Source organism: Salarias fasciatus, chromosome 3 (genome assembly GCF_902148845.1).
Source record: "Salarias fasciatus chromosome 3, fSalaFa1.1, whole genome shotgun sequence".
In the NCBI taxonomy this organism is placed as follows: Eukaryota; Metazoa; Chordata; class Actinopteri; order Blenniiformes; family Blenniidae; genus Salarias; species Salarias fasciatus.
Genome location: NC_043747.1, coordinates 11,019,285 through 11,043,556, shown reverse-complemented (window position 1 = coordinate 11,043,556; position 24,272 = coordinate 11,019,285). Strand labels below are relative to the sequence as shown.

At 42.0% G+C, this 24,272-nt stretch overlaps 1 protein-coding gene and 1 long non-coding RNA gene across 3 annotated transcripts; both read left to right on the top strand.

The window, feature by feature from the left end:
- Positions 1-192: 192 nt before the first annotated feature.
- On the top strand, positions 193-19,381 carry casq1b (calsequestrin 1b). 2 transcript variants are annotated; one of them, XM_030086921.1, is made up of 12 exons: positions 193-449; positions 12,348-12,380; positions 13,602-13,695; positions 15,143-15,243; positions 15,356-15,467; positions 15,556-15,629; positions 15,779-15,909; positions 16,053-16,098; positions 16,231-16,285; positions 16,402-16,502; positions 16,614-16,688; positions 18,599-19,381. In XM_030086921.1, exons 1-12 carry the CDS (start codon positions 213-215, stop codon positions 18,890-18,892), a joined length of 1,353 nt encoding a protein of 450 aa, XP_029942781.1. In that variant the 5' UTR covers positions 193-212; the 3' UTR covers positions 18,893-19,381. The 2 variants fall into 2 exon arrangements, with proteins under 2 accessions (XP_029942781.1, XP_029942788.1); XM_030086928.1 differs by lacking the exon at positions 12,348-12,380.
- Positions 19,382-20,969: 1,588 nt separating this feature from the next.
- LOC115384694 (uncharacterized) lies at positions 20,970-22,226 on the top strand. Its single transcript, XR_003930930.1, has 3 exons — positions 20,970-20,994; positions 21,323-21,387; positions 21,976-22,226. It is a non-coding gene; the product is annotated as an uncharacterized LOC115384694 (long non-coding RNA).
- Positions 22,227-24,272: the final 2,046 nt, after the last annotated feature.

Below are 24,272 nucleotides of genomic sequence, written 5' to 3'. Positions count from 1 at the left end.
CTTTTTTAAAGGGAGGGCGTCGACGCCAGACCCGCTCTTCTCTAGCCGGTGGGGACAGGAAGCGGACTTTGTTCCTAACTCTCCCTGCAAGACACCAACTTGCGTTAGGGACATCAGACCTCATTAGTGTACTTTTTTTTTTTTTTTACCCTTCTGCCCCACCAGCAGGCTTTGAGAAGAGGCGTTCTTGCGGCCGCCAGGTGACGTGAACCATGAAGTGGGGCTGGGTGTTTTTGGGAGTCTTCCTCTCACTGGGGGCCCTGTCCTGGGGGGAGAAGGGCTTGGAGATCCCCGAGTATGATGGCAAAGACCGCGTCCATACCCTCACTGCCAAGAATTACAAGTCCATCATGAAGAAGTATGACGTGATGGTAATCTACTACCACAAAAATGTGGCCGGGAACCGCAGTGCCATGAAGCAGTTGCAGATAGAGGAGCTGGCTTTGGAGGTGGGTTTCCCCCACAGCATGACACTGGATGGACCTGTGGCGCATTGCTAGGGTCACGATCGGGGAGAGGGGAGGGAAGGACGGGGTCTCAGGTTTGGCTGGAGATGGGTATTTCTGGATGTTATCTTGGCGTTTGCGCTTTGGGTTTCAGATGAGTGTGCATGGCTGTGTGGTCGAAGGGTGGAGACTACTGGGTGAGGTCGGGCTCTCTGACTTTCAGGCGTGGCTTTCTGCCAAGTTGGACTGAAGAGATGCTGAGGAGAGGAAAGGAGCTGGACGGTGTGGTGGCTGAAGGGAGGAAGCACCGATGGATGTGTGTCAAATGGTGGCTTTTAATGTTTACAAATGAGTGCAACATTATGAGTGATGTTCAGCGTTACCCGCTGTAGACTTTTGGTGTGAACTTTGAGTGAGGTAGTTGAAAATTACTTGACACTCTTTTGCTTTGTGCAGCCAAACTTGTCAATGGATACTTACAGTGGTTTAGGCATGGACACTGGCAACGATGCACAAAACCATGGAAAGCTTTTCATTCAATCATTAGTCATGTTTCCAAAGATTTATGGATTCGTGATTGATGTTGTTCTAGATCAAAAAAAGGAAAACCCAAAGGGAAAACTGTTGCACCGCTGAATACAAGCCACTGCAGGATGCTGACAACCTCTCAAACACATGATGTGTTGCTTTTTTAATCACTTATTTTTTTTTGCATATTTTATATGTTCACATGTTGTGTTGCTTTGTTTCTTCCTGCAAAAGTCTTCCTTTACTCTACTCATTTTACGCTTGCAATATAGAATAAAATCTCTTGAGAGGTATCATTGATAATAATTAATGCACAACATGTACATGCATCATACAAAATGCTTCTACCAAGCCACTAACAAATCGACTTAAAGTACGCAGAATACTGTTGTTTACCATTACATTTAATTGTTTTTTTCAATGGGCAAACTTAATGCAATGATCAGTTCTCCAGCTTTAACAGTCGACACAATGCTTTCTCTCTTGGAGGCCCTAATAATGCAGAAAATCTTCTTTAACACAAAGAAAGCCACAACTTATGAGTAGATATGAAAAGATACAATGCATGATGGACACATTATATAAAGTAACGTCACTGTTCAGCCTTGCAATGTTCTGCAGTCCACACAGGTGTTGCTGCAGGTGCAGAACATCAATTATGCACATTACACACAGTGATGATTGCTGATTGAAGTGTTTTTCTAGTAGCTAATCAACACACCCTGTAGTTATGTGTTTGGGATTTTTCAATGGAGACACGTGTTTCGGTCTCATTCTCTTGCATTGTTCACAGCTTTATTGACCTGGTGCCTCGTATCTGCAGCTGAGATGCAATTAGACCTTGAACAGAAGCCAGAATGTCTCCAGATTATACTGCAGAAAGCAAATGTGTCCTCTTCCTTTCAGCAGCTCTTGCTCTGGTACCTTTGAGGTGGGCTCTTACTTTTAGTTTACTCAGGAGACAATGCTTACTAGAGAGCAACAGGAAAGTGTGTGTGTGTGTGTGTCGTCTGTAGACTTGACAAATGCGCCTAAAGTGTTCTTTACTTGTATGCCCACAGTGGATGCAAATGTGCCAGTATATCCACCGCAGCTACGCTCCGCCTGTCAGAGCAGCAGTGTCTTCTTACAGAGGCTCAGTGTACCTTTCAGTAGCCTGCATAAGTCACCTCTGTAAATAGCCCGGGACGGAGCTGCACGCTTAGCAAGAGTCTAAAAGCCCTCGTGGGACGGACGGAGGGTTTGGAAAGCTGTATTTCACATCAATTGTTCCCTGCTTCCCCGGCTGCTCACTCCTCCCCCGTGCTGTGTTACTACATCACCCTCTGGACGTGGGCCGAAGTCCTAAACCATCATTTACACACCCAAGTCACTGGATCTGATCAATCTCCTAACGGCGCTGCCAAGTTGGGGGCCGCTTGGCTTGAGGAAGAGGCGCTTTACTGGAACAGGTCCCTGCAGGACTCTGACAGACTTCCTGCCACTTGTGACAATCCGTCCAATCAGGAGCGAGCTCTCGAGGCGGTCAAAGGGGATGCTTAAAATAGCTGCTCATTACCGCCTTTGAATGTGGTAGCATGAATTATTTAAAGAAAGCACTCAGGGAAACAAATCTTAATTATTTCTGAATGAAAGTGAGGATCCAGATGTAGTATCAGATGCATCGTTGCTATTCTTTAACGACAATGTCAAAAAAACAAAACTGCTGTGCAGTTACAGTTGTATTTTTCAAAAGATTTATGTATCTTTTCCTCCAATATGGTCAGATAGGCAGATTTATAGATAGTCTGGTTATTGTTTCTCATTCAATGACGGACAAAGTCTGCCATTTGCACAGGTTCAGGTGTTCAGTAGAACCTTCAGATGCTCGCTGTCTGAAAGCAAACCCCGGAAATCCACGCCCCCAGCGTTGTCGGTGACAGACTCAGCATTTTCCAGCCAAAGGGGATGTGAGCAGGAGCGAGTTACCGTGTCACTCCGAAAATATGCCCATCATGTCACCTTTGACCATAGCAGGAGTCATCTTAGTCTGTGAAAAATAATCCCGTGCGTCCGCTGAGTCGTGACGGGCCGTGATCAATTGCACTTTTAACTCTTCCATAGTGGTTGTGAACATGCATTACATCTCAGAATCGGGGCCGATTTTCATTACAAGGAATAAAGAGACATGCAACAGGCTTAAAAAGTCATATAGAAGAAAATAATGACATTTAACCCAAAAAAAAGAAAACAATTGTCATTGTTGAACATCTGAAATTGTAAAAGTATGTAATAATTTAAGCAATATGACTTCAATGCAATAAGTAACAGCAGTGAGTTTCTGTAGCACACAGGTTGTCAAGTGCATTAATATTTCTGTTTTTGCTTTTAGTTTGTAATTACAAAGAACTTCTTTGCTGTGCGACTATACCCATACATGAAGCTCATCTGTAAGTTAGTCATCACAGGGTGAAATCAAACTTTCTCAAGAAGTCGTGCTTTAAAAGCAAAGATAATATTGAAAAATACAAAAACAAAAAAAAAAAAGTTTGATCAGCATTTGACTGGAAGTTCCTGTTCCTCCACCAATTTAAAGTGTCGGCCTCATCACCGCTCTGGTCCCGGCAGTTTCAGAAAATGTCAGAGTGCCCACCTGAATTATTCACAGCCTGAAACATCTCTGAGTGAATTTCCAGCAGAGAACAGCTTTGATAAATGAATAAACTTCTGCTGACATGCACAAGGTTAGTGTCAAGGATGTTAGGCGATGATTTAATAAAAAAAAAAAAAAAAAAATCACACACGGGACAGTTTATTCAAATCTACAATAACACAGAACATGAGGGATTTGCGGCGGTGAAGGCAGCTGGAGGATCAGTCGGTGACGGAGTCAGGCTGCACCGCTCACCCTAATTAATACGAATGGATTTTATGCATCTGCCTCACAGCTGGCGAATCAAACAGATGAAGCCCGAAAGAAACAGCCGATTGCAAGCTGCACCTAAACACCCTGGACCACTCTGAATTTATTTTTATTTAAAGCTCACGCTGCTTACGCCTGGGTAAATTTGTCACATATGGTCTGTTTGCTCGTCCCACATCGTGCAGGTTGCCTCCACTAGAAAACAGCCAATCCACCAAACACTAACTTTAGCTCGTAATTGTGTCAATAATGTGTTCCCTGTGTGAACTAGCGAGAAAATTGATATAAATAAGTAGCAATAAATCAAGCAGGTGGGGAGGGAGCTTTTCAATCTCCCTGTTTTCCGTTGTATAATTGGGTTGTTACGTGTTTGACGACCGGAGCCTGCGAATGTCTATTTTCTGCTCCTTTTAACACCGGCTGACATGCATGCGACAAAGTGATGAAAAAAGGTGTTAATTTTAATGGAAGTTCTCATGTGGGGCTTGGAAGCGTTGTTCGGCGGAGATCTGTGCAATTATCCACGTGTTGTTGGAGCCGTCACACCGGTGCAAAGTGACAGAAGCGATCGTTTCAGCGGAGACGGGTTCAGGAGGCGACGCTCCAGTGCGACTCTCCAAATGAGTTTGGACACACAATATAAATACAACCTATCACACCTTCTGCTCCCAGTATTATTATGTTAAACCGACCCTAATATTATGAAGACATAAATAAAGACTAACAGGTGCAGAAATACAACCACGTTTGACGGCTGATGACGGAAATAGTGCCACACTGACTACATTTTGAAATGATTATACATGAAAATATGCACTTATGATGACGACCGGCTTGTTGGCGTATTTATCTTCTCCATCTTCGTCTGCCGCGGCGGCGTGAACTCTGACCTTTGGCACGCTGCATACTGTAACCGCCCGTACTCATCAATCACGGCGCAGCACACAGCTCAGATTACTGCGAACCTTTACTTGCCAACCCCCCCCTGCTCTGACCGGCCGTGCCAGCCTTCCCCTCTTTTTATGCACCCATTGTTGCTATGGCTCCTCGTGCACTCCTCAGTAAACTGTGCAAACTGACAGGAGCAATCACAACGGAGGTACCCTTTCCTTAATGTCACTCCACTCAAACTGCCTCTTCTGCAAGATGCCGTAATTACCAGGTATATGCCCATTTTCTGCCATCACACAGAGCTTTTTAGATTATTTTAAAATTTTATCAACCCTTCAGGATTTCTTTCTTTCTTTATTTCACATGTGAAGCCATTCAACATCAATCCAGCTCAGGGCAGAAGCAGACGTCTCACCAATAAACAAAGCAAATGTGACTTTTGCTCTTGATCTGTGAATAATTTATTGATCGTTATGACGTTCAAAGAGATCCCACAATACAGGTAGAGTTAAATAGGGTTCCTCTAGATGTGAAGGAAAAGACCACTGGGTTTTCTTCTCCAATTTCCTCCCCGGGTCACAAGAAACGATGGTAGTAATGGAGAAGAGGTGAAATGGGGAGGCAGAAGTCAAAACGTGGCCTCGTAACGGGCAGTAAATCTGCGCGGTTCGGAGGAAGCTCCTGCTTTGTCTCGTCTGATCTTCTTCCATCTGGGAAAAGGTCAGACTGTCACTGTGGAAACCGTTATTCAAAGCCACCGCTGGATCCTCTTGTTTTCTCTGCTTGGTCAATGAAATTCATGCCCGGAGTTTTAATGGCGGTGGATGGATTGATAGCAGAATAAAAAGAAAGATTGTGGATTTACTTTATCGATTCAAGATTTTTGCTCCAAGCTGCTGATTATTCAGCATAAAGATTTTTATCTGAAATGTTGCTTTAAGATATGAAAACTTGTCGATCAATCGACCCTGTAGCCTCCTCAAATTCTTTCAAAATTGCACTAAATGGAACTGCGTTGTGGAGAAATTATTTTACAATATTGCACACTAAGAAATTAAAAGTTAATTCCTTCAGCTCGATCAACAAATCTGGAGGTAGTTCCAAGTCAACAGCTTGTCTCTGAGCTATGATCAAGGTGAGGGAATTAAGTTTGTCTCCCACATCCAGCAGTGTACAAATTAGTCTGCTCTGTTCAAAGCTTGTGAAAAAAAAAAAATTGCAAGATCAGTAAAGCAGTTATTAAAGCAAGTCAGCAGAACAAGATTTGTCGCCAAAACCCATTTAAATAATTAATATTAGTCCAAATCAGACAACATATTAACTGAGATGACCTTCGTTCCATTGTGGTCACATCTGGTCACCGCCATAACAGACATCAACACTCCGCATCCAGCCTGTATAAAGTGGCTCTCATTACCGTGAGTCCTCGAGGCCCCGTTACCTCCTGAACTTCACTTCCAGCCCTTTTCGCCCCGGAGCTCCCCGGAGACGCCTCTTCAGCTGGCGTTACACTGCCGACACTCAAACGCCATTCTCCATCAGGCCTTTTTTGGTCCGGCAGAGGTGCTTCGAGGGTAGCGTACAGAGGAAGCGTTGAGAGGAAGCGGCTTCGGGAGCTCGGTTTCACTTTTCCTCACTCCGGAGCAGTTCAGATTGTCAGTCATTAACATTTCCAAGACATTCAGCGGCTTCATCACATCTTTACAGGTCTCGTCTTCCCTCGATCTCACAATTAAAGGTGTAAAAGAGGCATTCATTTAGCAATTTGCTGGATGTGAAGCCATCAGTGAGATGGTAGATGATGTGTGAGAGCAGCAGTGTCCAGTTTTTCCTCTATTTTAAAACAGGTATGCAGCTTTTCCTTCCTCGTTTCACAGATACTAAACACCGGAGACTAACAAGCCAAAGATAGGAAGTTTTGAAAATGCTTCATCATGCGCTCCTTGAAAAAAACACTAAAATCTTCATACTTACTTATTTTTCTGTTTCTAACTCATCAACTGACTCATTTTGTCAGTGGTCATAAAATTATGGCTGATTATCGTTTCATGAACATCTTTTCCTCCTTTTTCAAGCAATCAAAAAATTGGGAAAGCTTATAAAATCATGATTCATATTAATCAAACATCTGCATTCTCAACTCTTAACAGCTTTATGGTCCCAGCCTCGCTCCGCAGAGCAGCTGTTAGCTGCAGCACAGCTGGATTTTAGGCGCAGCTGCACGGAGGAGCGTTCCAACTCGTACCGAGATGAGTCCCATCTCTCCGCCGACGGCACGTAAAACGGATTTTGATATTCAGGGATTTACCAGATCTCTGCAACGATTGTTGTGTCAGAGCACATTTTAAAGAGCTCAACTGTGCAGAAAATGACTTGAATAACAAAGTGTTAGAGATAAGTGAGCAATTTCCTAGAGCACTAAGTTGGCTGAATAAAACAGAGTAGGTCTGTAGGGCAAATAGAAAAGCGCCCCTCTAAAACATGAACCAAAACCATGATTTTTTTTTTTTTTTTGCTTGTCATGTGACAAAAACCGAAGCAAGGGGGAAAATTGCCATGATACCCTTAATGCCTGTAATTTTCTCACTTAAACCAGAATTTGTAGGAACTTTTATTGTATTCTGACTGTAAAAATAGCAACATTTTAACTTTTTACAGTATTTCCTGTATTTCAATGCTTCCCAAAGTCTTTCCTTCAGCCCAAAGGTAAAAAGTTAACCAAGGGCTCTAAAATAATAATAATAATTAAAAAAAAAAAACCACTATATTTTCTTGTAGATCACATATACCACTGCAGACTCCACCATGTAACGTACACTGTGTGTGTTTTTCATGTGCAGGATGATTTATGGATGATGCTATACTCTTGCTCACAGTAACAGACACGTCTTCGTTTCGCCTCCCTCCTCTCTCCAGTCATCTGTACCTGGGAATCTCTTCATATAACTAATTCATGGCAGCAAAATGTCAAGAAAATGGAGGAGATCAGGGGTCAGCATGAAACATTAAAGTGTGAGTTATATGACCTGAAAACCCAGACTCACATATGTTTCCATAAAGTGAATGAAGACAGTACAAAGTCAGTATTTTTGCATTTTATCATCATGATTATTAGTCAGCGTTCGATAAATTCTCTTTAAAACACAATGTGGGAATAACAGGATTTAGTCCTACACTCCAGCTGTCCCCTCGCCTGACACACGGGTGTTAATGACTAATGAGGTGTTCTTCTCACGAGTCAGCATGCGCAATAAGAAGACACTAAAACACAATTTTAGCAGCTGGTTTTTGAATCACTGGCGTCTGTTTGTTTTGCTGAGAGGTGCCTGTTTCAGCAGTAGGCTGTCAGAAAGAGGAGACCCCAGATTGGCTCTGGGCTCCGGGGGTTTCATGTGCGGCGTTTGTATATTTTTCTCCAGATACTGTGGCTTGATCAATGTATCAGTATCAGTGACTGACCTGGCGGTAAACTTTATTTATGATGCAGCTGCTGTTGGTTACAATTAAACAAACTCCTGTTTACTGCAGGAGGATTTTCCACTCAGCTCTCTTTACAGTAACATATTTCCCCCTGTAAGCAACACGAGCATTAGCGTTAGCGTTAGCATCAGCAGCAACGAACGTTAAGTTTCAAAACAGAAGAAGAATGTGGCGTCATGACACTGTGGAGGCGGCCATCGCTGTCACTGTCGTGCAGAAGAACAGTTCACTTCAGCCACAGTGCGCATTTTCAGGGGCTCCGAGGGCCGTCGCCGTGGAAACGGGGTCTAAATGAATTGCTGTTCCTCCAGCTAAGCGACGCAACTCAAACAGAACCAAATGAGTTAATCAGTCATTTGACAGTCTCAATAAGAGAGACATCCCAGAGGGAGACCGCCAACGCTAATGCAAGCAAGAAGGTAGTAAAGTAACCAAAATCAAATACTAATTTACAGAAACATCACCCGGCATATGTTTCCTATTACTCTCAACATCATAATCATGCATGCATTGGTATCTTCTCTGAGCCGTGAAGTTTTTTTTTTCTTCTAACAGCAGCTTTTATGTAACCGAGCAAAACAAGCTTAACGAATGCAGCAGGGACTCTGAGTTTATTAACCATGATTGCTGTGTGACATGTTTGGAATGCTGTTCATTGCTGTCCAAATGAGTCACTCGCAGATGGTCTCAGACACTTTTGCCCTCGCAGTTTGTTGTAGTGAATCAAGGCGCGTGTGCCTGCGAGGTCCCTGAAAGCTTCCCGCGCATTTTGCAACGCCTCCCGAGAGAGATCGTGTCACACAATGAGGAAGAGAAAATAGGAGTTAAAAGACTCAGAGGTATAGTTTTATTTTAGAACGGTAGTAAATAAAACTAGCCTTTAAAACATGCATAAAGTCTAAAATAAAACGTCAGGATGCGCGAGGTGCAGCCGTGCAGGCTGCCGGCAAGACGGAGTGTGTGCTTTATATGCCTTTGTGTCTGAATCTTTCATGACCACCAAGTCGCTGTGTTATGTAACAGCCGGGTGTAGAACGTCCTGATGTGTTACAGCAGCCATTACTAATTTACTATCTGGCTGGGGGGGGGGGGGGGGGGGGGGGGGGGGGGCGCTGAAGTTCTAATTTTATACAGATCCCAGGATGCTTGTTTTATAAGAAGACGAGACGTTTCAGCGCCTCGAGAGCCTTTAAAAGACCGTAAAGCAGCGAATAAACCTGTCACCACCAGAGACAATCGTCCGGCTGTCCATCGAAAGGCTGAATGTTGAATGTTAAACTAAATGCACGGTTTTGAGGTTGGGCTGTGTTTGGCTCTTTATGTGAAACTTTAGACATGCCTGTGTGTAAACGCATCAGGATTTGAGGATAAGGATTTTGATACTTTTATCTGTCTTCATTTATATAGAGCACATTCTTCATTTCTTCTTTAGTTCATTGACTACAGGCTGCAGTACATACATTTGTATAATTGGCCTTTTTTCTCCACTTTTTCCAGACAGATTAGCAGGATATCCTCCTTCATGCTGATGAGATGTTATTCTGCTCTCATCACATTTACTTTAGTAAAACCTTTTTCAGCTGAGCCATCTAGAATTGAGATTTTTCCACACTTTATAATCGGGAAATTTATGTTAGTTCAACACTTACAAATAGGAACGTTTGCTAGACTGTCATTTTTTGAGTTTTGGAATTTTTTTTTTATTATTATTTGTACAATAATTGTACAATGAAGAATTTCAATTTTAGAAAGAAGAAATGTTCCTTTTATAAACGCTGTCCTTGTTTTTGGTGACATTTTTTGCACATCTTTCCAACCTCTGCCTCAACAACATTTTTTCTTTTCATCAAAATTGTTTTCTTTCTGCCAAATGCTAGCAGGGTGGAATTTGTTTGATTATTTTTTTATTACTGCAGCTAGAAAAGAGTCTTATGAAAACAGAGCTGTCGATGCACTGAAAGTAAAATTCATACTGTTTACAGCAAGTAACAGGTGCTCTTCCTATTTGCTTCATTACGACATAGTCAAACCAGCAGCAATTTCATGATTTAAAATGGCATTTTTTTAGATTATAAGTGAGTATTTTAAGAAATAACCTTGAGTTCTTAAAATTTTGGACCAATGAATAAAAAATAAATACTTAAAAAGCACAGAGAGTAGCTTTTATGGAGGTGATTCATCACATGAGCAAGCAAAATCTGGGCCAACATGCCTGGTGCAGTGTAAGCAGGAGAGGGATGTTTTACAAGAAATATGACTCCCTCTCCGATCTCATCATCTGGTGGCCCGGCCAAGCGCGGCCGGGAGCCAGAGCACGTTCCCGACGGCTCACCGTGGCGTTGCGCCTTCGCCTCCATCACCCGACAGTGACTGGACATCGGGAGACGCCGCCAAGCTGTCGCACCGCCGACCTCTCACTTGGCTCCCGGCACTCAGACTGGCTGGTGATAGCGAGGGGAACAGGGGAGGGTGGAGGTGGAGGTGGAGGTGTCTGGACACTGAATCTACTCAGAGAGAAAGAGGAGAGCCCGTCACGAAAAATCTGCAAGAAGAAGCGACTGCTTTGTTGAGCGCGAGCCGTGATTGACGTGAGCGTTATCCCGCGTGTCAGGTGTCTTCTTCCATTCATCAGCTCTGCCAGGCTGCCTCCTCCACACCCGTTTCCATATGTTAACACATATTTCTGCTCATCAGCACACTTTCTGAGGCGCCCTTATATAGCTGCGTGACTCCAAGGGCCGTCTTCCCTGCAGGCGCCCCGCTGTGAGCACCCGCAACCTCACCCCGCTTATAAATACCCCCGATTCTGAAGTGGACGAGCCACGCTCAGAGCTCTCGGGAACAGATTTGAGCATTGTTATTTGTTTTCAAGGCTCCCGTCACATATTGAATTTTCTGTTTATTCAAGATTAGTATTATTTGTTACAGATATTCAACATTTCTAGCATTCATGGAATACCACCAAATGAGTGCTGTAGTGTGTATGTGAGAGATTTAATTTGCTTATTTGTGTGGAATCACACTAGGCTTTATTATCTAATAGGTTTTATGAATTATAAGTTGGTTGTCATTGTAGAAGAGTTAGGTTAAAGTTAGCTTTTCCATGAATTTGTGGAAGATTATAATACTTTGTGACAATGTGTTTCACACCGAACATTAAAAAAAACTCCACAAAGATTACAATCAATCATAATAATAGATTTAAAGTAGGTTAATATTATTATCATTGATTTAATGCAAAGAGTAGTTTGTTAAAAGAGGGTGTCCAACGGTTATTGAATATCATTGGTGATCTTTTTTACATATTTATGAAAGACTAAAGTCAGCTGTTTCTGTAGGCTTTATAATGTATGTGTGAGATGACAGCAGTGTGTAAGAGTAAGTATTTATCTCACACACACTCAGGATAACAGACGGTATAGGGTCTCTTGTTCCTCGCAGCAGTTCTTTCAAGTTCACGGAAGTTGACAGTGGTTTGAAGAAAGTAAGCACAGCATTCATTAATTATTCCAGTAGGTTACAGTACAGTGCAGTATACATCTCTTATTTGTGTGTAGGTTATTTAGAGGTAGATTTCTAATAGGTGTAAAGTGGGGGTCACGTATCAGTTGGAGGCTGTATTTGTCACGTTTATGTTGGACCATTTATAGAAGATAATAGTTTTTTGTTCTGATCGTATAGTTGTCTAACAAAGGGCTAAAGCCACTACCATTTGTACCAGTAGTGTAGAGGATTGTTAAAAATTTGACATGAGTGTGAATGGAAAAAAAACAAAACAGAAAATGCCTCACTTCACACCCTGCTGAATGAAAACGTCAAGTGGCTTGAATACATGTTTAAACAATTTACGTTTGTTTGAAAGTGGAAAAAAAAGGACACAATGTAATCCAACAATTGGTTTCATCAGAGACTGTGTGAACACGGGGTCGTGCGGTCATTCGACAGTCCTGTGTGTGCAGAGCTTTCATCGCCACCGACACACTCTCAGCGTTTAAGTCTGGACCTATTTCTGTCTCCTGTGAAGGCTGCTCCCCCATTTGTTGTAAACCTGGACGCTGTGACTATTGTGCCTTGCCCTAAAGCGTTACCTCTCCTTGCAGTTGATCACAAGCCAAGCAGCAATTATCTTCCAGGTATGTGGAGGTCTGCCTCTTGTGTCGAGTGCTTCAAGGCTGGGCTGCCAACTGCAGATTCTCCTGCTGCTGCAGTATCTGCCGAATGCTCCTCCACTCCATTGACTGCAGTTGAGTTTTTTTTTTTTTTTAATTGCACAGAAGAAACCGCACACGTGATGAACTCTCAAAGACTGAACTGCTTTCAAACTCCAGCAGCAGCAGCAGCAGCTTGGGCCGTGCCAGTTTGACTTCACATTTCAGATCATATGAGGTTTGAAATCTGCCAATAATATTTTCATCACATCTCTGAAATGCTCATCCATCCTGTCACCCATTCATCTACTGATCCATCCATCCACGCATTCTTGAATAACCGGAAACCGTCACATGCAAGTCCTTAGCATCATTTCCACCTTATTAAAACTGCTATTGCATAAGATTTTTGCTTCCTTAAAAAGCTTTGAATATACTTTTCATGTCACTAAAATGGAAACGCTGCGTACTTCAGTTCCTTTCCTCATGCCACGAATGTAGATTTCTAACAAAAGTGTAATATTTATTCCTAAACAGTCGATTCGACATCATGTTCTTGAGTTTATCCCAGTTGCTCAGATGCTTTAAAGTGCTTTGATACCCATTTCACAACGCTGCTTTTGCGAGCCGCTGCGTAATGCTTTCCACCTCATCCCGCAATCTAAAGTGGGGGCGTTGGTATATTTTAACTCGCAGGCGCTGAAAGATGCAGGAAAAAGCAGTCCTGTGCGTATGTTAAGTGATGTATTTGTGGGGAGAGGAGTACACTCGAGCCAGTGTTTACAGTATGTGTATATATACTGTGTGAATGCGCATGCGTACTGCAGAGTGTGGGCTCCTCTCCTCTCCGCCACACCTGTCGCGGCGTCTCTACGCCTCGGCATAGAGTTGGCTCAAGTTCTGCCCCTCTTGTTGTTCTGGAAAAGCCCGCTGTCCGTCCTCCTCTCGCGCAGGCTATGAGGGCTGTCAATTGTTGGCTTCGGTTTCACTCCGATTTAGAAAGTGCAAGGCAGCAATCCAAAGCTTTTGCCTCCCGGGCCTTGAAATGGAGATGAAAGGCCAAGGGTTTGCCCGTGTAAATGAAGCTGAAAGTATGATTTGATGGCATCCCCGAGATTAGAGGAGACGCTGACAAAATCAACACGCGCGCAGGATACGACTTTCACTCATCTCCCAACGCCCTCACCTCTCTGTCGCCCTGCCCAGCTCGCAGCGCAAGTTCTGGACGATCTGGATGATGAGGACATCGGATTTGGCCTGGTGGATGAAAAGAAGGACTCCGCTGTCGCCAAGAAGCTGGGTGAGCCTAGCAGAAGAAAAAATAAATGGAAATCCCAACACTTTTCCCTCCATAATACTCATTAAGTGCCACACATTCCAAAAAAAGCAGAGCTTGTCGTCGAATTAGTTCATTACTGTGCCTATTTTTGATTTTTTGATTTTCAGCCTCCAAATTTTGTCCCTTTGTCTTCAAAACTAACAGTGATGATCACAGAAGACAATAACTTCATCATATGTTAACCATACCACTGATGTGTTTTTGCCCTGCTGTGAAAAAATCACCTCTTACAAGCACTTACCAATTTGTGTCATTAATATGGTAAATTATCAGTAAGTGTGACTCCATATTTAATCACTCTGGTGGGCAAGTTTATGAACCCTTGTTGTAAATAACTTATCAGCTTGTTGAACTGAGTGAGAGTTTATAACCTCTCAGAGAAACAATAACACATATTTCACCTTTAGATACGACTTTAAGATATAAATCATATAATATGAATGACAAATATGATATTTGTCAATTTTAGAGTATGATAGTGAGTGCCTGTAAAGGGGTATTATGCTAAATCTCTCTGACAATGTTCACATTTTTCTCTTATATTCTTATTCTTACCAAATAAGTTTCGGATAATGTCAAGAATTTGCCACTTGATAGTTTCTTCAATTAATGTAAAAAAATGCACATCATACTGGAACTAAAAGTTCCAATTATATAAATATATAAAATAAAACTGCTTTTATAATTTAACCTGTATGTCGGTCTGCAGCTTTGGTCGTTGTGACAGTAATTTGAGATAGATCTAACTGTTCATCAAATTCAAATGTGCTTGACTTACCTCCCAATGCTAACGACACTAAAGGTGTCAAATATAATCTGGGTAAATTGGCTCAGTGTCCACGTGTGACCACGAGCTTCCTCTGAGCCGTCAGACCTCCTAAACCTGACGAGTCTCTATACAGCAGCGCCCTCAAGTGTGCGCTGTAGTCGTTGCAGCTTTTTTTTAAGTGACACAGGCTTAAACAGATTAAACGCCAAGGAGCTTTGACCTTTGACCTGATCAGCTGTGGCTGATGCCTAGTTTGGAGTTCACTCTGTGTGTCCAACCTGGATGAATACTGGGAATATCTTAACTGTGCAGCCCACTTGGCAGTTGATAAAGATCGCAAAACTTAAAAAAATATTTATGTGTTTAGGTTTGAATCTGAATATATACACATGCACACCTCTGTTTCTAAAATGCTTCCAATATGAGAATGTTTTTCACTGCTATACAGAGGTAAACTCAAAATAAAAGCATCTTTTCAAATAGGAAAATCCAAATAAAACTCTCACACACAACTAAATGAATGTCATCATACTTTCCTCTAAAATTCACTTTAGAGTTCTTCTCAAGTTAATTGATTTTTTTTTTTAATCCAGTCGGTAAAACAAAGTTATATAAAGTAAAGATTTCCTCTCTCACCAGGTCTGGACGAAGTGGAAAGCATCTACATCTTCGCTGATAATGAGATCATTGAGTACGACGGAGAGCTGGCAGCAGACACCCTGGTTGAATTCATCTATGATGTGAGTGAAATCGCCTGGTTAACTCTGAAACACTGACACTGCAGCTACAGCATCAGGACCAATCGATGTGAGTTATTATCACTGCTGAACTGGAATACTTTTCTCCCTGCAGGTTATCGAGGACCCTGTGGAGATCATTGACAACGAACGCGAGCTGAAGGGCTTTTATAACATGGACGAGGTTATCAAGCTGGTCGGCTACTTCAAAAATGAAAAGTCTCTTCGTACGTCGAAGATTTTGAGCACAACACCCCAAAAAAATGTCTCTTAGCTGCTCTTACCTGGGATTTGTGTTTTTCTTCCTTTCGTTAGATTTCATCGAGTATGATGACGCTGCTGAAGAGTTCCATCCCTTCGTCAAATTCTTCGCCACATTTGATGCGAAGGTTGATACGTTTGAGTGTTTCTTTTCCTTTTTTGTGTGCGGACTGGGAAATGTCTTCCAAAAAACATTAAAACAAATCATCAGGAGCTTACAGACTAAGCCTTGAGACACATATTTTTTCTTAACTCTTGGAGTTTTCCTCCTTTCCAGATTGCCAGGAGGCTGAAACTGAAGATGAACGAAGTCGACTTCTACGAGCCTTTCATGGAGGAACCCGTCACCATTCCAGGAAAGCCCTACATCGAGTCTGAGCTCGTTGAGTACATCGAACAGCATGACAGGTGAGACCATAAGAGGTACTCACACATGATTCATACAAAGTAGTTGCGCCATAAAATCAATACTACTTAAATAGGGCACACAACTCTTTTTAAGCTCTATAGGTTTCTTGTGAATTTGATATTTGATGATTTGACCTTTTCAGGCCCACTCTGAGGAAGCTGGAGCCTCACAGCATGTATGAAATCTGGGTAAGGTGGCGAATAATTCTCTCTTTTTAATGATATTGATCGAACTTCCATCCTGTATAGTATTTCTGTTCAGAGTGAGTCCAGTAGAAACACATGAAACTCCTTTACATTACATTTTCATTGTGTCCACAGGAGGATGACATTGATGGAGAGCACATTGTGGCATTCGCAGAGGAGGATGACCCCGGTAATCTTTGACCTCAGTGCTGTCCTCTTTTCGGAACGATTCAAACAGAAATGGGCTCAGAAGAAACGTCAGTGTGTGAGTCGGGCACGTCTCATCATATGAAACTTCATTCCTAGATGGTTTTGAATTCCTGGAAATCCTGAAGGAGGTGGCACGCGAGAACAATGACAACCCCAACCTCAGCATCATCTGGATCGACCCCGACGATTTCCCCCTGGTAAAAACATTTTTCTGCCTAAAGTGATTTGAAGGATGTTCACATTAGCTACGTCATTGAAAAATATACATTTGACAATATTCTTCCCTGTGTCTGTTTGTGATTTTTCAGCTGGTCCCATACTGGGAGAAAACCTTCCGTATTGACCTCTCCTCTCCTCAGATCGGAGTAGTGGACGTTGAAGACGTAAGCTAAGTTTTTGATGGTTCATGAGACTTGTGGTTTACTCAGCTTGCACTGTTCTGAGTTATTTGTAAAGCAAAGTGAAATGTGCTCTTATTATCTAACCTGAATATGAAATATAACTGATATTTTTTGCTTTTTTAAATGGAATTCAATTGCGTTATGCACTGTGTTGCATCATCTGCGTAACGCAGAGATTATCTGTTAATTCTGCAGCTCATTCAGGCTTCCTGAAGGCTCTCGTTACCGACTCTCAGCAGACTTTACCGGCATGTTCACTGACACAAAATATTGACTGAAATGGTGCATCCAGATTCCCTTCTCCAGCTTATGTCAGTTCAGTGTTATGGAACATAAAGAGACTTTCAGAGTGAAGCCAGTGTGGTAATCCAGATTGAAGTCTCGTACTTGGGATGTGTTGCCGGTGCGGCACCTCTTCCATAAACTTGTTGCTTATGGACCAGTAGATCCAGGCACAGAGCAACCGGAATGAACACCTGTATAGTCCAGGGACCCTGGTACCTGGAGTCCTCCTGCCTGGACCAAGAAGTCAAAGTTCCGGAGGTAGTCTGTCTGGCAAGAATATTGAAGAATATCCTTCCTTCAATACTGAGCAGGAAGATGGTTCTGAACTGTTGGATATTGTCACTTTTCCCCCTTCAGAATCCACCCCCCTTCCTTTAACTGCCCCTGGTCTACCACTTTTCCCCTCCTCCATGCTGCCTTCATAATCCTCCAGAGCTTGTTGAGTGTCCTTGAGCAGTTCTTAAACCTTGCATAGAGGTTTTCCTTTGCTTCTCAGCTCTCCTCAAGGACACGAGCTTCTTGTGAAGGACGTTGGCAGGCCTTTGTGAGGACCCTTTTCTTCCTCCCTTGCTTTCTTGAATTGATTTCTCAAGACCTTCAACTCTTGCCCTTAGCTGAGGAATTCCATTTGCCTGGTTGTTCTTGATATTGGAATGTTTTGCTGCTCTTTTCTCCTCCAGCCAAATTCTGTCAACTACTCTACTTATTTAGCTGGTGACCATTATGTGGAGGGATTGGTCAGCATCTCCTTTGGCCATTACTTCCAATATGTTGCTGATGCTGTCATTAAACTGGGACCGCTCCTTTGCTCTGTTGACTCGGGTCCACTTGCCTGTATGATCTATGGTTCTGATGGCCTTCGTGGATTTGAATCTTGTATAACTGAGTTTTGAGAACTGTGATTGAGTTTCTCCTGGAACTGGCCAGGTCTGATTCCTGTGTGGTGTGAGGCATATAACTTCTGCACCCATCGTACGGAGGCCTGGTGGATCCTCAGACCACTAAGGTTTTTGCACTTCGTCCCAAAAAGCATTTAGTGCTTGGTGTCACATGTCCTTTCCGAGTTGTCAACCAGTCTTTTCTCCTGAACAGTGGTTGTTCTGTTAATGAGCCTTGGCAGAATGTGATCCCTGTCAGCAATTTGCTGCCTTTACCTTCCATCGAGTATTGGAGATGTGCTGACCTAGCCGTCAATTCTTCACAATTTGGCGTTAGTCAAATTTGCTAACATTACTTTCAATTATTCATTTTTTATGGCTTATGAGCTTTGAGGACAAAATGTTTAATTACTGTTTAATATAACAGCCAGTTACCAGGTGTCTGATTGACTTTATCTGTAAGTAGCAGAACCGTATAGTGAGAGAGTTGTGACAATGGCTGTTTGGTTCTGCCATTTTTTTGTCCAGCAGTGATCTCTGTATTGTTTATTTTTGTTGGTTACTGGCCATGTTAACACATCAGTGCCAACAAAATGTAATTAAAACAGATTTAAAATAAGCTTTTAGAGAAATATAATAGCCTCAAATAATATTCTGAGCTTGTGAGATCAGGCTTCAAGCTTCTACACTATCACATTTTGTTTGTGTGGGTGTGTCTCTCCTCGGCAGGCTGACAGTGTCTGGATGGAAATGGACGATGACGACGACATGCCCACGGCGGACGAGCTGGAGCAGTGGATCGACGACGTTCTGTCAGGGAAGATCGATCCAGATGATGACGATGAGGATGAAGATGACGACGATGACGATGATGATGATGACGATGACGACGACGATGATGATGACGACGATGATGACGACGATGATGACGATGATGATGATGAAGATGACGACGATGATGACGACGATGATGATGATGACGATGATGATGATGACGACGACGACGATGACGACGATGAATAAATGTTTACACCCACTTGTCACTTCTATGTTTTAGCCACTCAGAAGTAGTACAATTTTCTACAATATGGAGCCGAACATGCTTTGTGTGTGTCTGCCTCGTCTACCGTTTCCTGTAAGAGACAACTTTAAAACGAGATCTCCATTGTCAGTTAGGACGCAACGGATTTCTGTCTCGATTCATGATGGGGGCTGTAGCTTGAAATGTTGACATCGTAACAATTTTGTGACTGTCTATAACTCTGTTGACGTCTCACCAGCCGTGGTCAAAGTGACTGTGCACAGAGAAGGAAGCAAAAGCTAGTTTATCCCAGCATTTTCTACGTAATGTCTCAGAGCATGGGAGTCACCGCTTCTCTTTTCCTTCAGTCTACTGTAATCGTGTTTCAAATGACGTTTTCTACTTGATGAGGAAAAGAAACAATTTTTAAGGAAAATAAACCTAAATTCACTGGACAGTCTTAAGATCATTACAGTCTTGGAAAGTAATAAACCTGGTAATAAAAATGAGAAAGTCATTTGTGTATGGTCTTATTTTGAAAATAAATGAAAAACAAGTTTGTTTGTTTTTTAAACTATGTTACTTTGGCTAACCCTTTAACCCTAACCCTAACCCCCAGGCCCCCTCTAGTAGCTTTTCAGGCTGTGTCAGACTGGGTTTTGCAGACTTCTCGGTGTCGGGCTCTACCTGGCACTCAACAGCAAACACCACTCCTCCAGATGGACCCAGTCCTTGTTAGGACAGAGTACATGATCGTGTTTGTTAGACTTTTGCGTTGGTCTTCACTTCAGAACTATTTGCCTTTGGTGACTCCATATATATATCACACACACACACACACACACAACCCGTTCCACCAAGACAAGGCCACGGTGCAGGGAGGATGTTGTGAGTGGCTCGTAGCTGACTGGGTATGTTCAGGTTGCTCAAAGGGGTGGTACTCTGACTGTGGTAACAGTCGAAGCGTTGCTATTCTTTCAGGATACACGCCCTTTGATAATATTTGCTGTCAGCAAGAACCAATACATGCATAAGTTGGTGTCATTTTTAAGGGAACAGGTTTGGGAACTCTCTTTAAGAAGACATTCAACATTCTGCCTTCATGACTTTGAGGGTTATGTGAACAACCTGTTGGCCTGAATTGAGTATCTTTAATAGAGATACTCAGTGATAAAGACACCTTATCCAGGTGTCTTCATGTGGTAGCCTCCTGTTGTGAGTATGGGATCTCATATTCCTGAAACATTTGCCCTCAGGATATCGTGTGAACACCTTTTAAAGTTTTCTGCAACATATATGTGGACTACTTTGTCATTAATCTGTGAGTTCGTCAAATTCTTGTCCACTGTTCCACAGTAAATGCTCTTTCCCAGTCTGGGAGCCTCTTTCCCGGTGAACCAAAGTTAGGGGTGAGAAGTGCGACACACACCATGCTTTTGTTCCTGGGGAACCAAAAGGGAAAGATCAATTCGGATGAAGTACTTTGGAGGCTGCTAAATCAGTGGAGAAGTGCTACACAAATGAAATGCATTTACCATTGTGTCTGTTTAAATTGATCAGGCCTGCTAATGCGCGGTGTTGTAATTGTCTAGTTTGTAATCCAGCCTCACTCTGTGAGTCAGTTTATTCTTTCCATTAATTGGAATTAAACTGACATTGTCCTCCAAGCAACTATCGCTGAACGAATTAGAATACACATTTCAAAAAGAGACACAAAAATTAATAAAAAACTGCACTGACACAAGAAATCTGTCAAAAATGTTACAATGCTATATAAGAATAATTGTATTTTTACAACTTACAATTTTTGCTTCAAAGACACTGAAGCTCTATTAGTGTTTAAAGATATAATCACTCATTGAAAATAGTAAAAAGAAAAAAAAAACATTTTATCAACAAAGAATCAAACGTATAATGGAGATTTTCGGGATGGAGCTACGCTGCAAACTCTTACCTCTGCTTCCACTCAGAAAGTCAGTGAATGAAGAGGAGGAGGAGAAGGAGGAGGAAAAGGAGGAGGAGGAGGAGAAGGAGGAGGGCATTTAATCATTTTAAATATCTATCTCCTAACTTGAATGATGAGAAACTGCAGCAAATCCTGAAGGTGAGTGGTTCCCCTTTTGATAGCATGTATTTTTTTAAATAGATCGGTTTGTCAAATAATGTTCATCTGTAGCTCACTTTCACCATTTATTCCGTTCACCTTCAGATATTTAGCAGCTATGATCTAATCTAAAAAAAAACAAAAAAAAAAAAAAAAAAACAACAGCAACAGCATCGCCTTTAAATAGAAATGTAAAGGAACATCAACAGATTAATAAGTGGTAGATCCAGGCCCGGGCTGTTTTCACAGCATTTTGAAATGTTTCATCTGTATTGGTAAAAAGCCTAACTATGTATCTGGTTGCACCTGTTTTTTTTTTATTTTAAAGCTGTTTCCATCCTGCAAGATAAAAACTGCCACATCAACCTCTGATCCCAAACCTTTGGAGTGGACGTAAGTATGAAAGCACATTTTCTGACTGCTCTATAACATTTAAATCTAAATTTAAATTTGAATATCCTGTCGTCAGTTGTTTTCACATTTCCACACAGCATGCATTTGTGTGACGAGCAGCAGCGCTGCGTATGTGAGTTACACCCATCAAAAACACTTCTTCTCTGTCAGTGCCAAACAGGATTTCTCTGCGGTTTTGATTAGCTCCTGTTTTGAATGTGATCGGTACCTTTCAAAGCAGAAAAATGTGAACACCTGAGGGCTCCTCCCAAGGGTATATCACCACCACGTTGGCTGAGCTGTGACAAGTAGGAGAATCCGTGCCACAGCAGGGTGTGTGTATGGTTCTTCCACATTTTTATGAAATGACAAAATTGTAAAATTACCACTTAGTCTAATTTCTTTGAACTAAAATCATCCAGTGCACCAAACAAGAGTCAAAAATATTTTTCATGTGTGCAACAGACATATTGAGCTCTGCTTCTAAAAAAACATAAATGCATGCTCCCTGTAAGAGTTGTGCTAACTAATAATTCTTTTTAGGCATAGTTTGGATTGTTTGTCAGTGTTTGTGTCTCCACTCGGCAGTCCAGCAGTGTGTGGGTGAAAATGGGAGCTCAGGGTGAAGAGCACGGGGCCGATGAGCTGGAGCAGTGGGAACTTCTGTCCGGACAGATGGACCCAGAGGACGACGACGACAAAGACAACGACGACGGCGATGAGGATGATGATGACGACAAGGATGAAGACAAGGATGACGATGAAGACGACGATGACGATGAATGTTGTTGAAGTGTAAATGCTAATTTCAATAAATCACTTCACTATGATTTAAATATTTAAAAAAAACTCAGTATTTTTCCTTTAATGTGTCATACATGGTATTTCCTGTAAGAGGAAACCTTCAGTCTCCCTGTTCATGAAGAGGGATATGTTAATATGTTAATATGGAAGCAAATTTACAACCTTTAATGTCACAGAGCAGGGTGTACTGTAATCCCATTACCATAATATATTTCAACTATTAGAAAATAATCTTAAAATTCACTGGACAGCCTTAAAATCAGCTCAGAAATTAATAATTTGGATCATAAAAATGGAAAAGGTTGGTACTAGCCTCTTAGCTTTACAGGAATGTATGTGTTTTAAATTGTTAAAAACAAACAAAGAAATAAGCAAAAATCACACTCGACCCACAAGTGAGGAACTCAAGAATTCACAGATCTGAGTCAGCCGGATTCTAAAATACATTTATTTATGTTGCTTCATAGTGAAATCACTAAATCACTGTAGTGAGTAATGTTTTCCATCTGTGGGGTGTAAATAAGAGAGCAGTAGATGGGACATGTGTGAGTAAAGAAAGAAATACCCCCCCACCCAAAAAAAATAAAAATAATCCCCATAATCCCATAATCCCCCCCACCATGTGTGAAACTGAAACCCTTTAACACGCCACACACACACACATTTACTGTCAGTTAATAAACACTCATTCCAGGAACTCTGTCGTTTGGGCTCAGTTTCTGAAATACTCAACTTTTTTGCAAAATCAAGTCAAGTTAAACTTTATTCACAGTAAGTGACAAAAATCAAAGAGTATGAACACATGAAAAAACAAATATTCACTTAATGCCCTTTTAGACACTGATCACAACGTCAACAGATGAGTTATCTGTGTTTTTGTCCAGCATTTGGGCATCAGGCATCTCATCCAGAAGGAATCAGCGGGAACTCTGGCGGGTCTGCCAAGATCAGTTTCAGCTCATCTTGCCTCTCATCACAGGTCAACAAGGTCATGGAGGGCTGCCACAGTATTTCTTCTGCTCATTTAGGCAATGCTCAACAGTGTATTTATTATTCTTACAAGAGAAGAATTCACGAGGGTTTCTTTGCAAAACACCCACAGTACAGCATCGTGAGAAGTTATGTTTCTTTATATCTAACTGCCTTCGTGAGAATTCCACCATTAACAAATATCAGAATGCACGTTGTTGCATCATTTATCAGTATTATTCAAGCAGTTTTCGTATGAAAGGTTGGGTTAGTTTAGTAGTGTGTAATGCAAACTCACTGTGATTTAGTATCAACTTCCCATGTAGAGGAATTCACCTGACAGGGTGTTTGAGCGCCCTCTGCTGGTTCAAGTCAGAAACACATCCTTCAGTCACCGTGTAGTCAGATTACTGGTGAGTGTTATGGCAGTTTTGTTTAAGAAAGGGCATCAGCCGGTGAGTTCGTTTTGTTCTCTTTTATTATGCTGAACAGCAGGAGAAGTCACGCAGTCAACAGAGTAACAGAGTGAGTTCTGCCCTCGCAGGGGCGTGCAAGTCTCTAATAACTATCTGCCACGTTCACTCCCAGGGGCCTTGACTGCACCCAGCCGTAGGCTGGACACAGGAAGACTCCCATGAGTGCCCGCAGCTGCTACGCTAAGATTATCAGGAAAAGTAAATTCTAGACAAAGCATTCGTGTTTCCCCACACATCTGAGTGTGTGAGAGCTACGGTTATTTATAACAAATAAATCCACGCACTGCAAAACAGTTAAGCATGCACTCATTAGAAATTTCCACCACACATTCCCCCCTTTTGATTAAATCAATCGCGTTTTAATCAACCTTATGGGAAATTTCACCTGATCACCTGATCACTCAACTTCAAATCTTCAAACCATCAGGATCATCGGAGATGTATGTGAAAGAGGAATCAGAAGGTTCAACAGAATGAAACAAAGCATATTGAGCCAAAGTAGCCATGTTAGCCATACCAAACAATGAATCATGAGAATAATGCTGCAGGAAAATGAAGACAACACAGATAAGGAAAAAGCAAGTATGCCAGCAAAAAGGGTAAGGTAAGGGTAAGGGTAAGGGTTAGAGTGAGAAG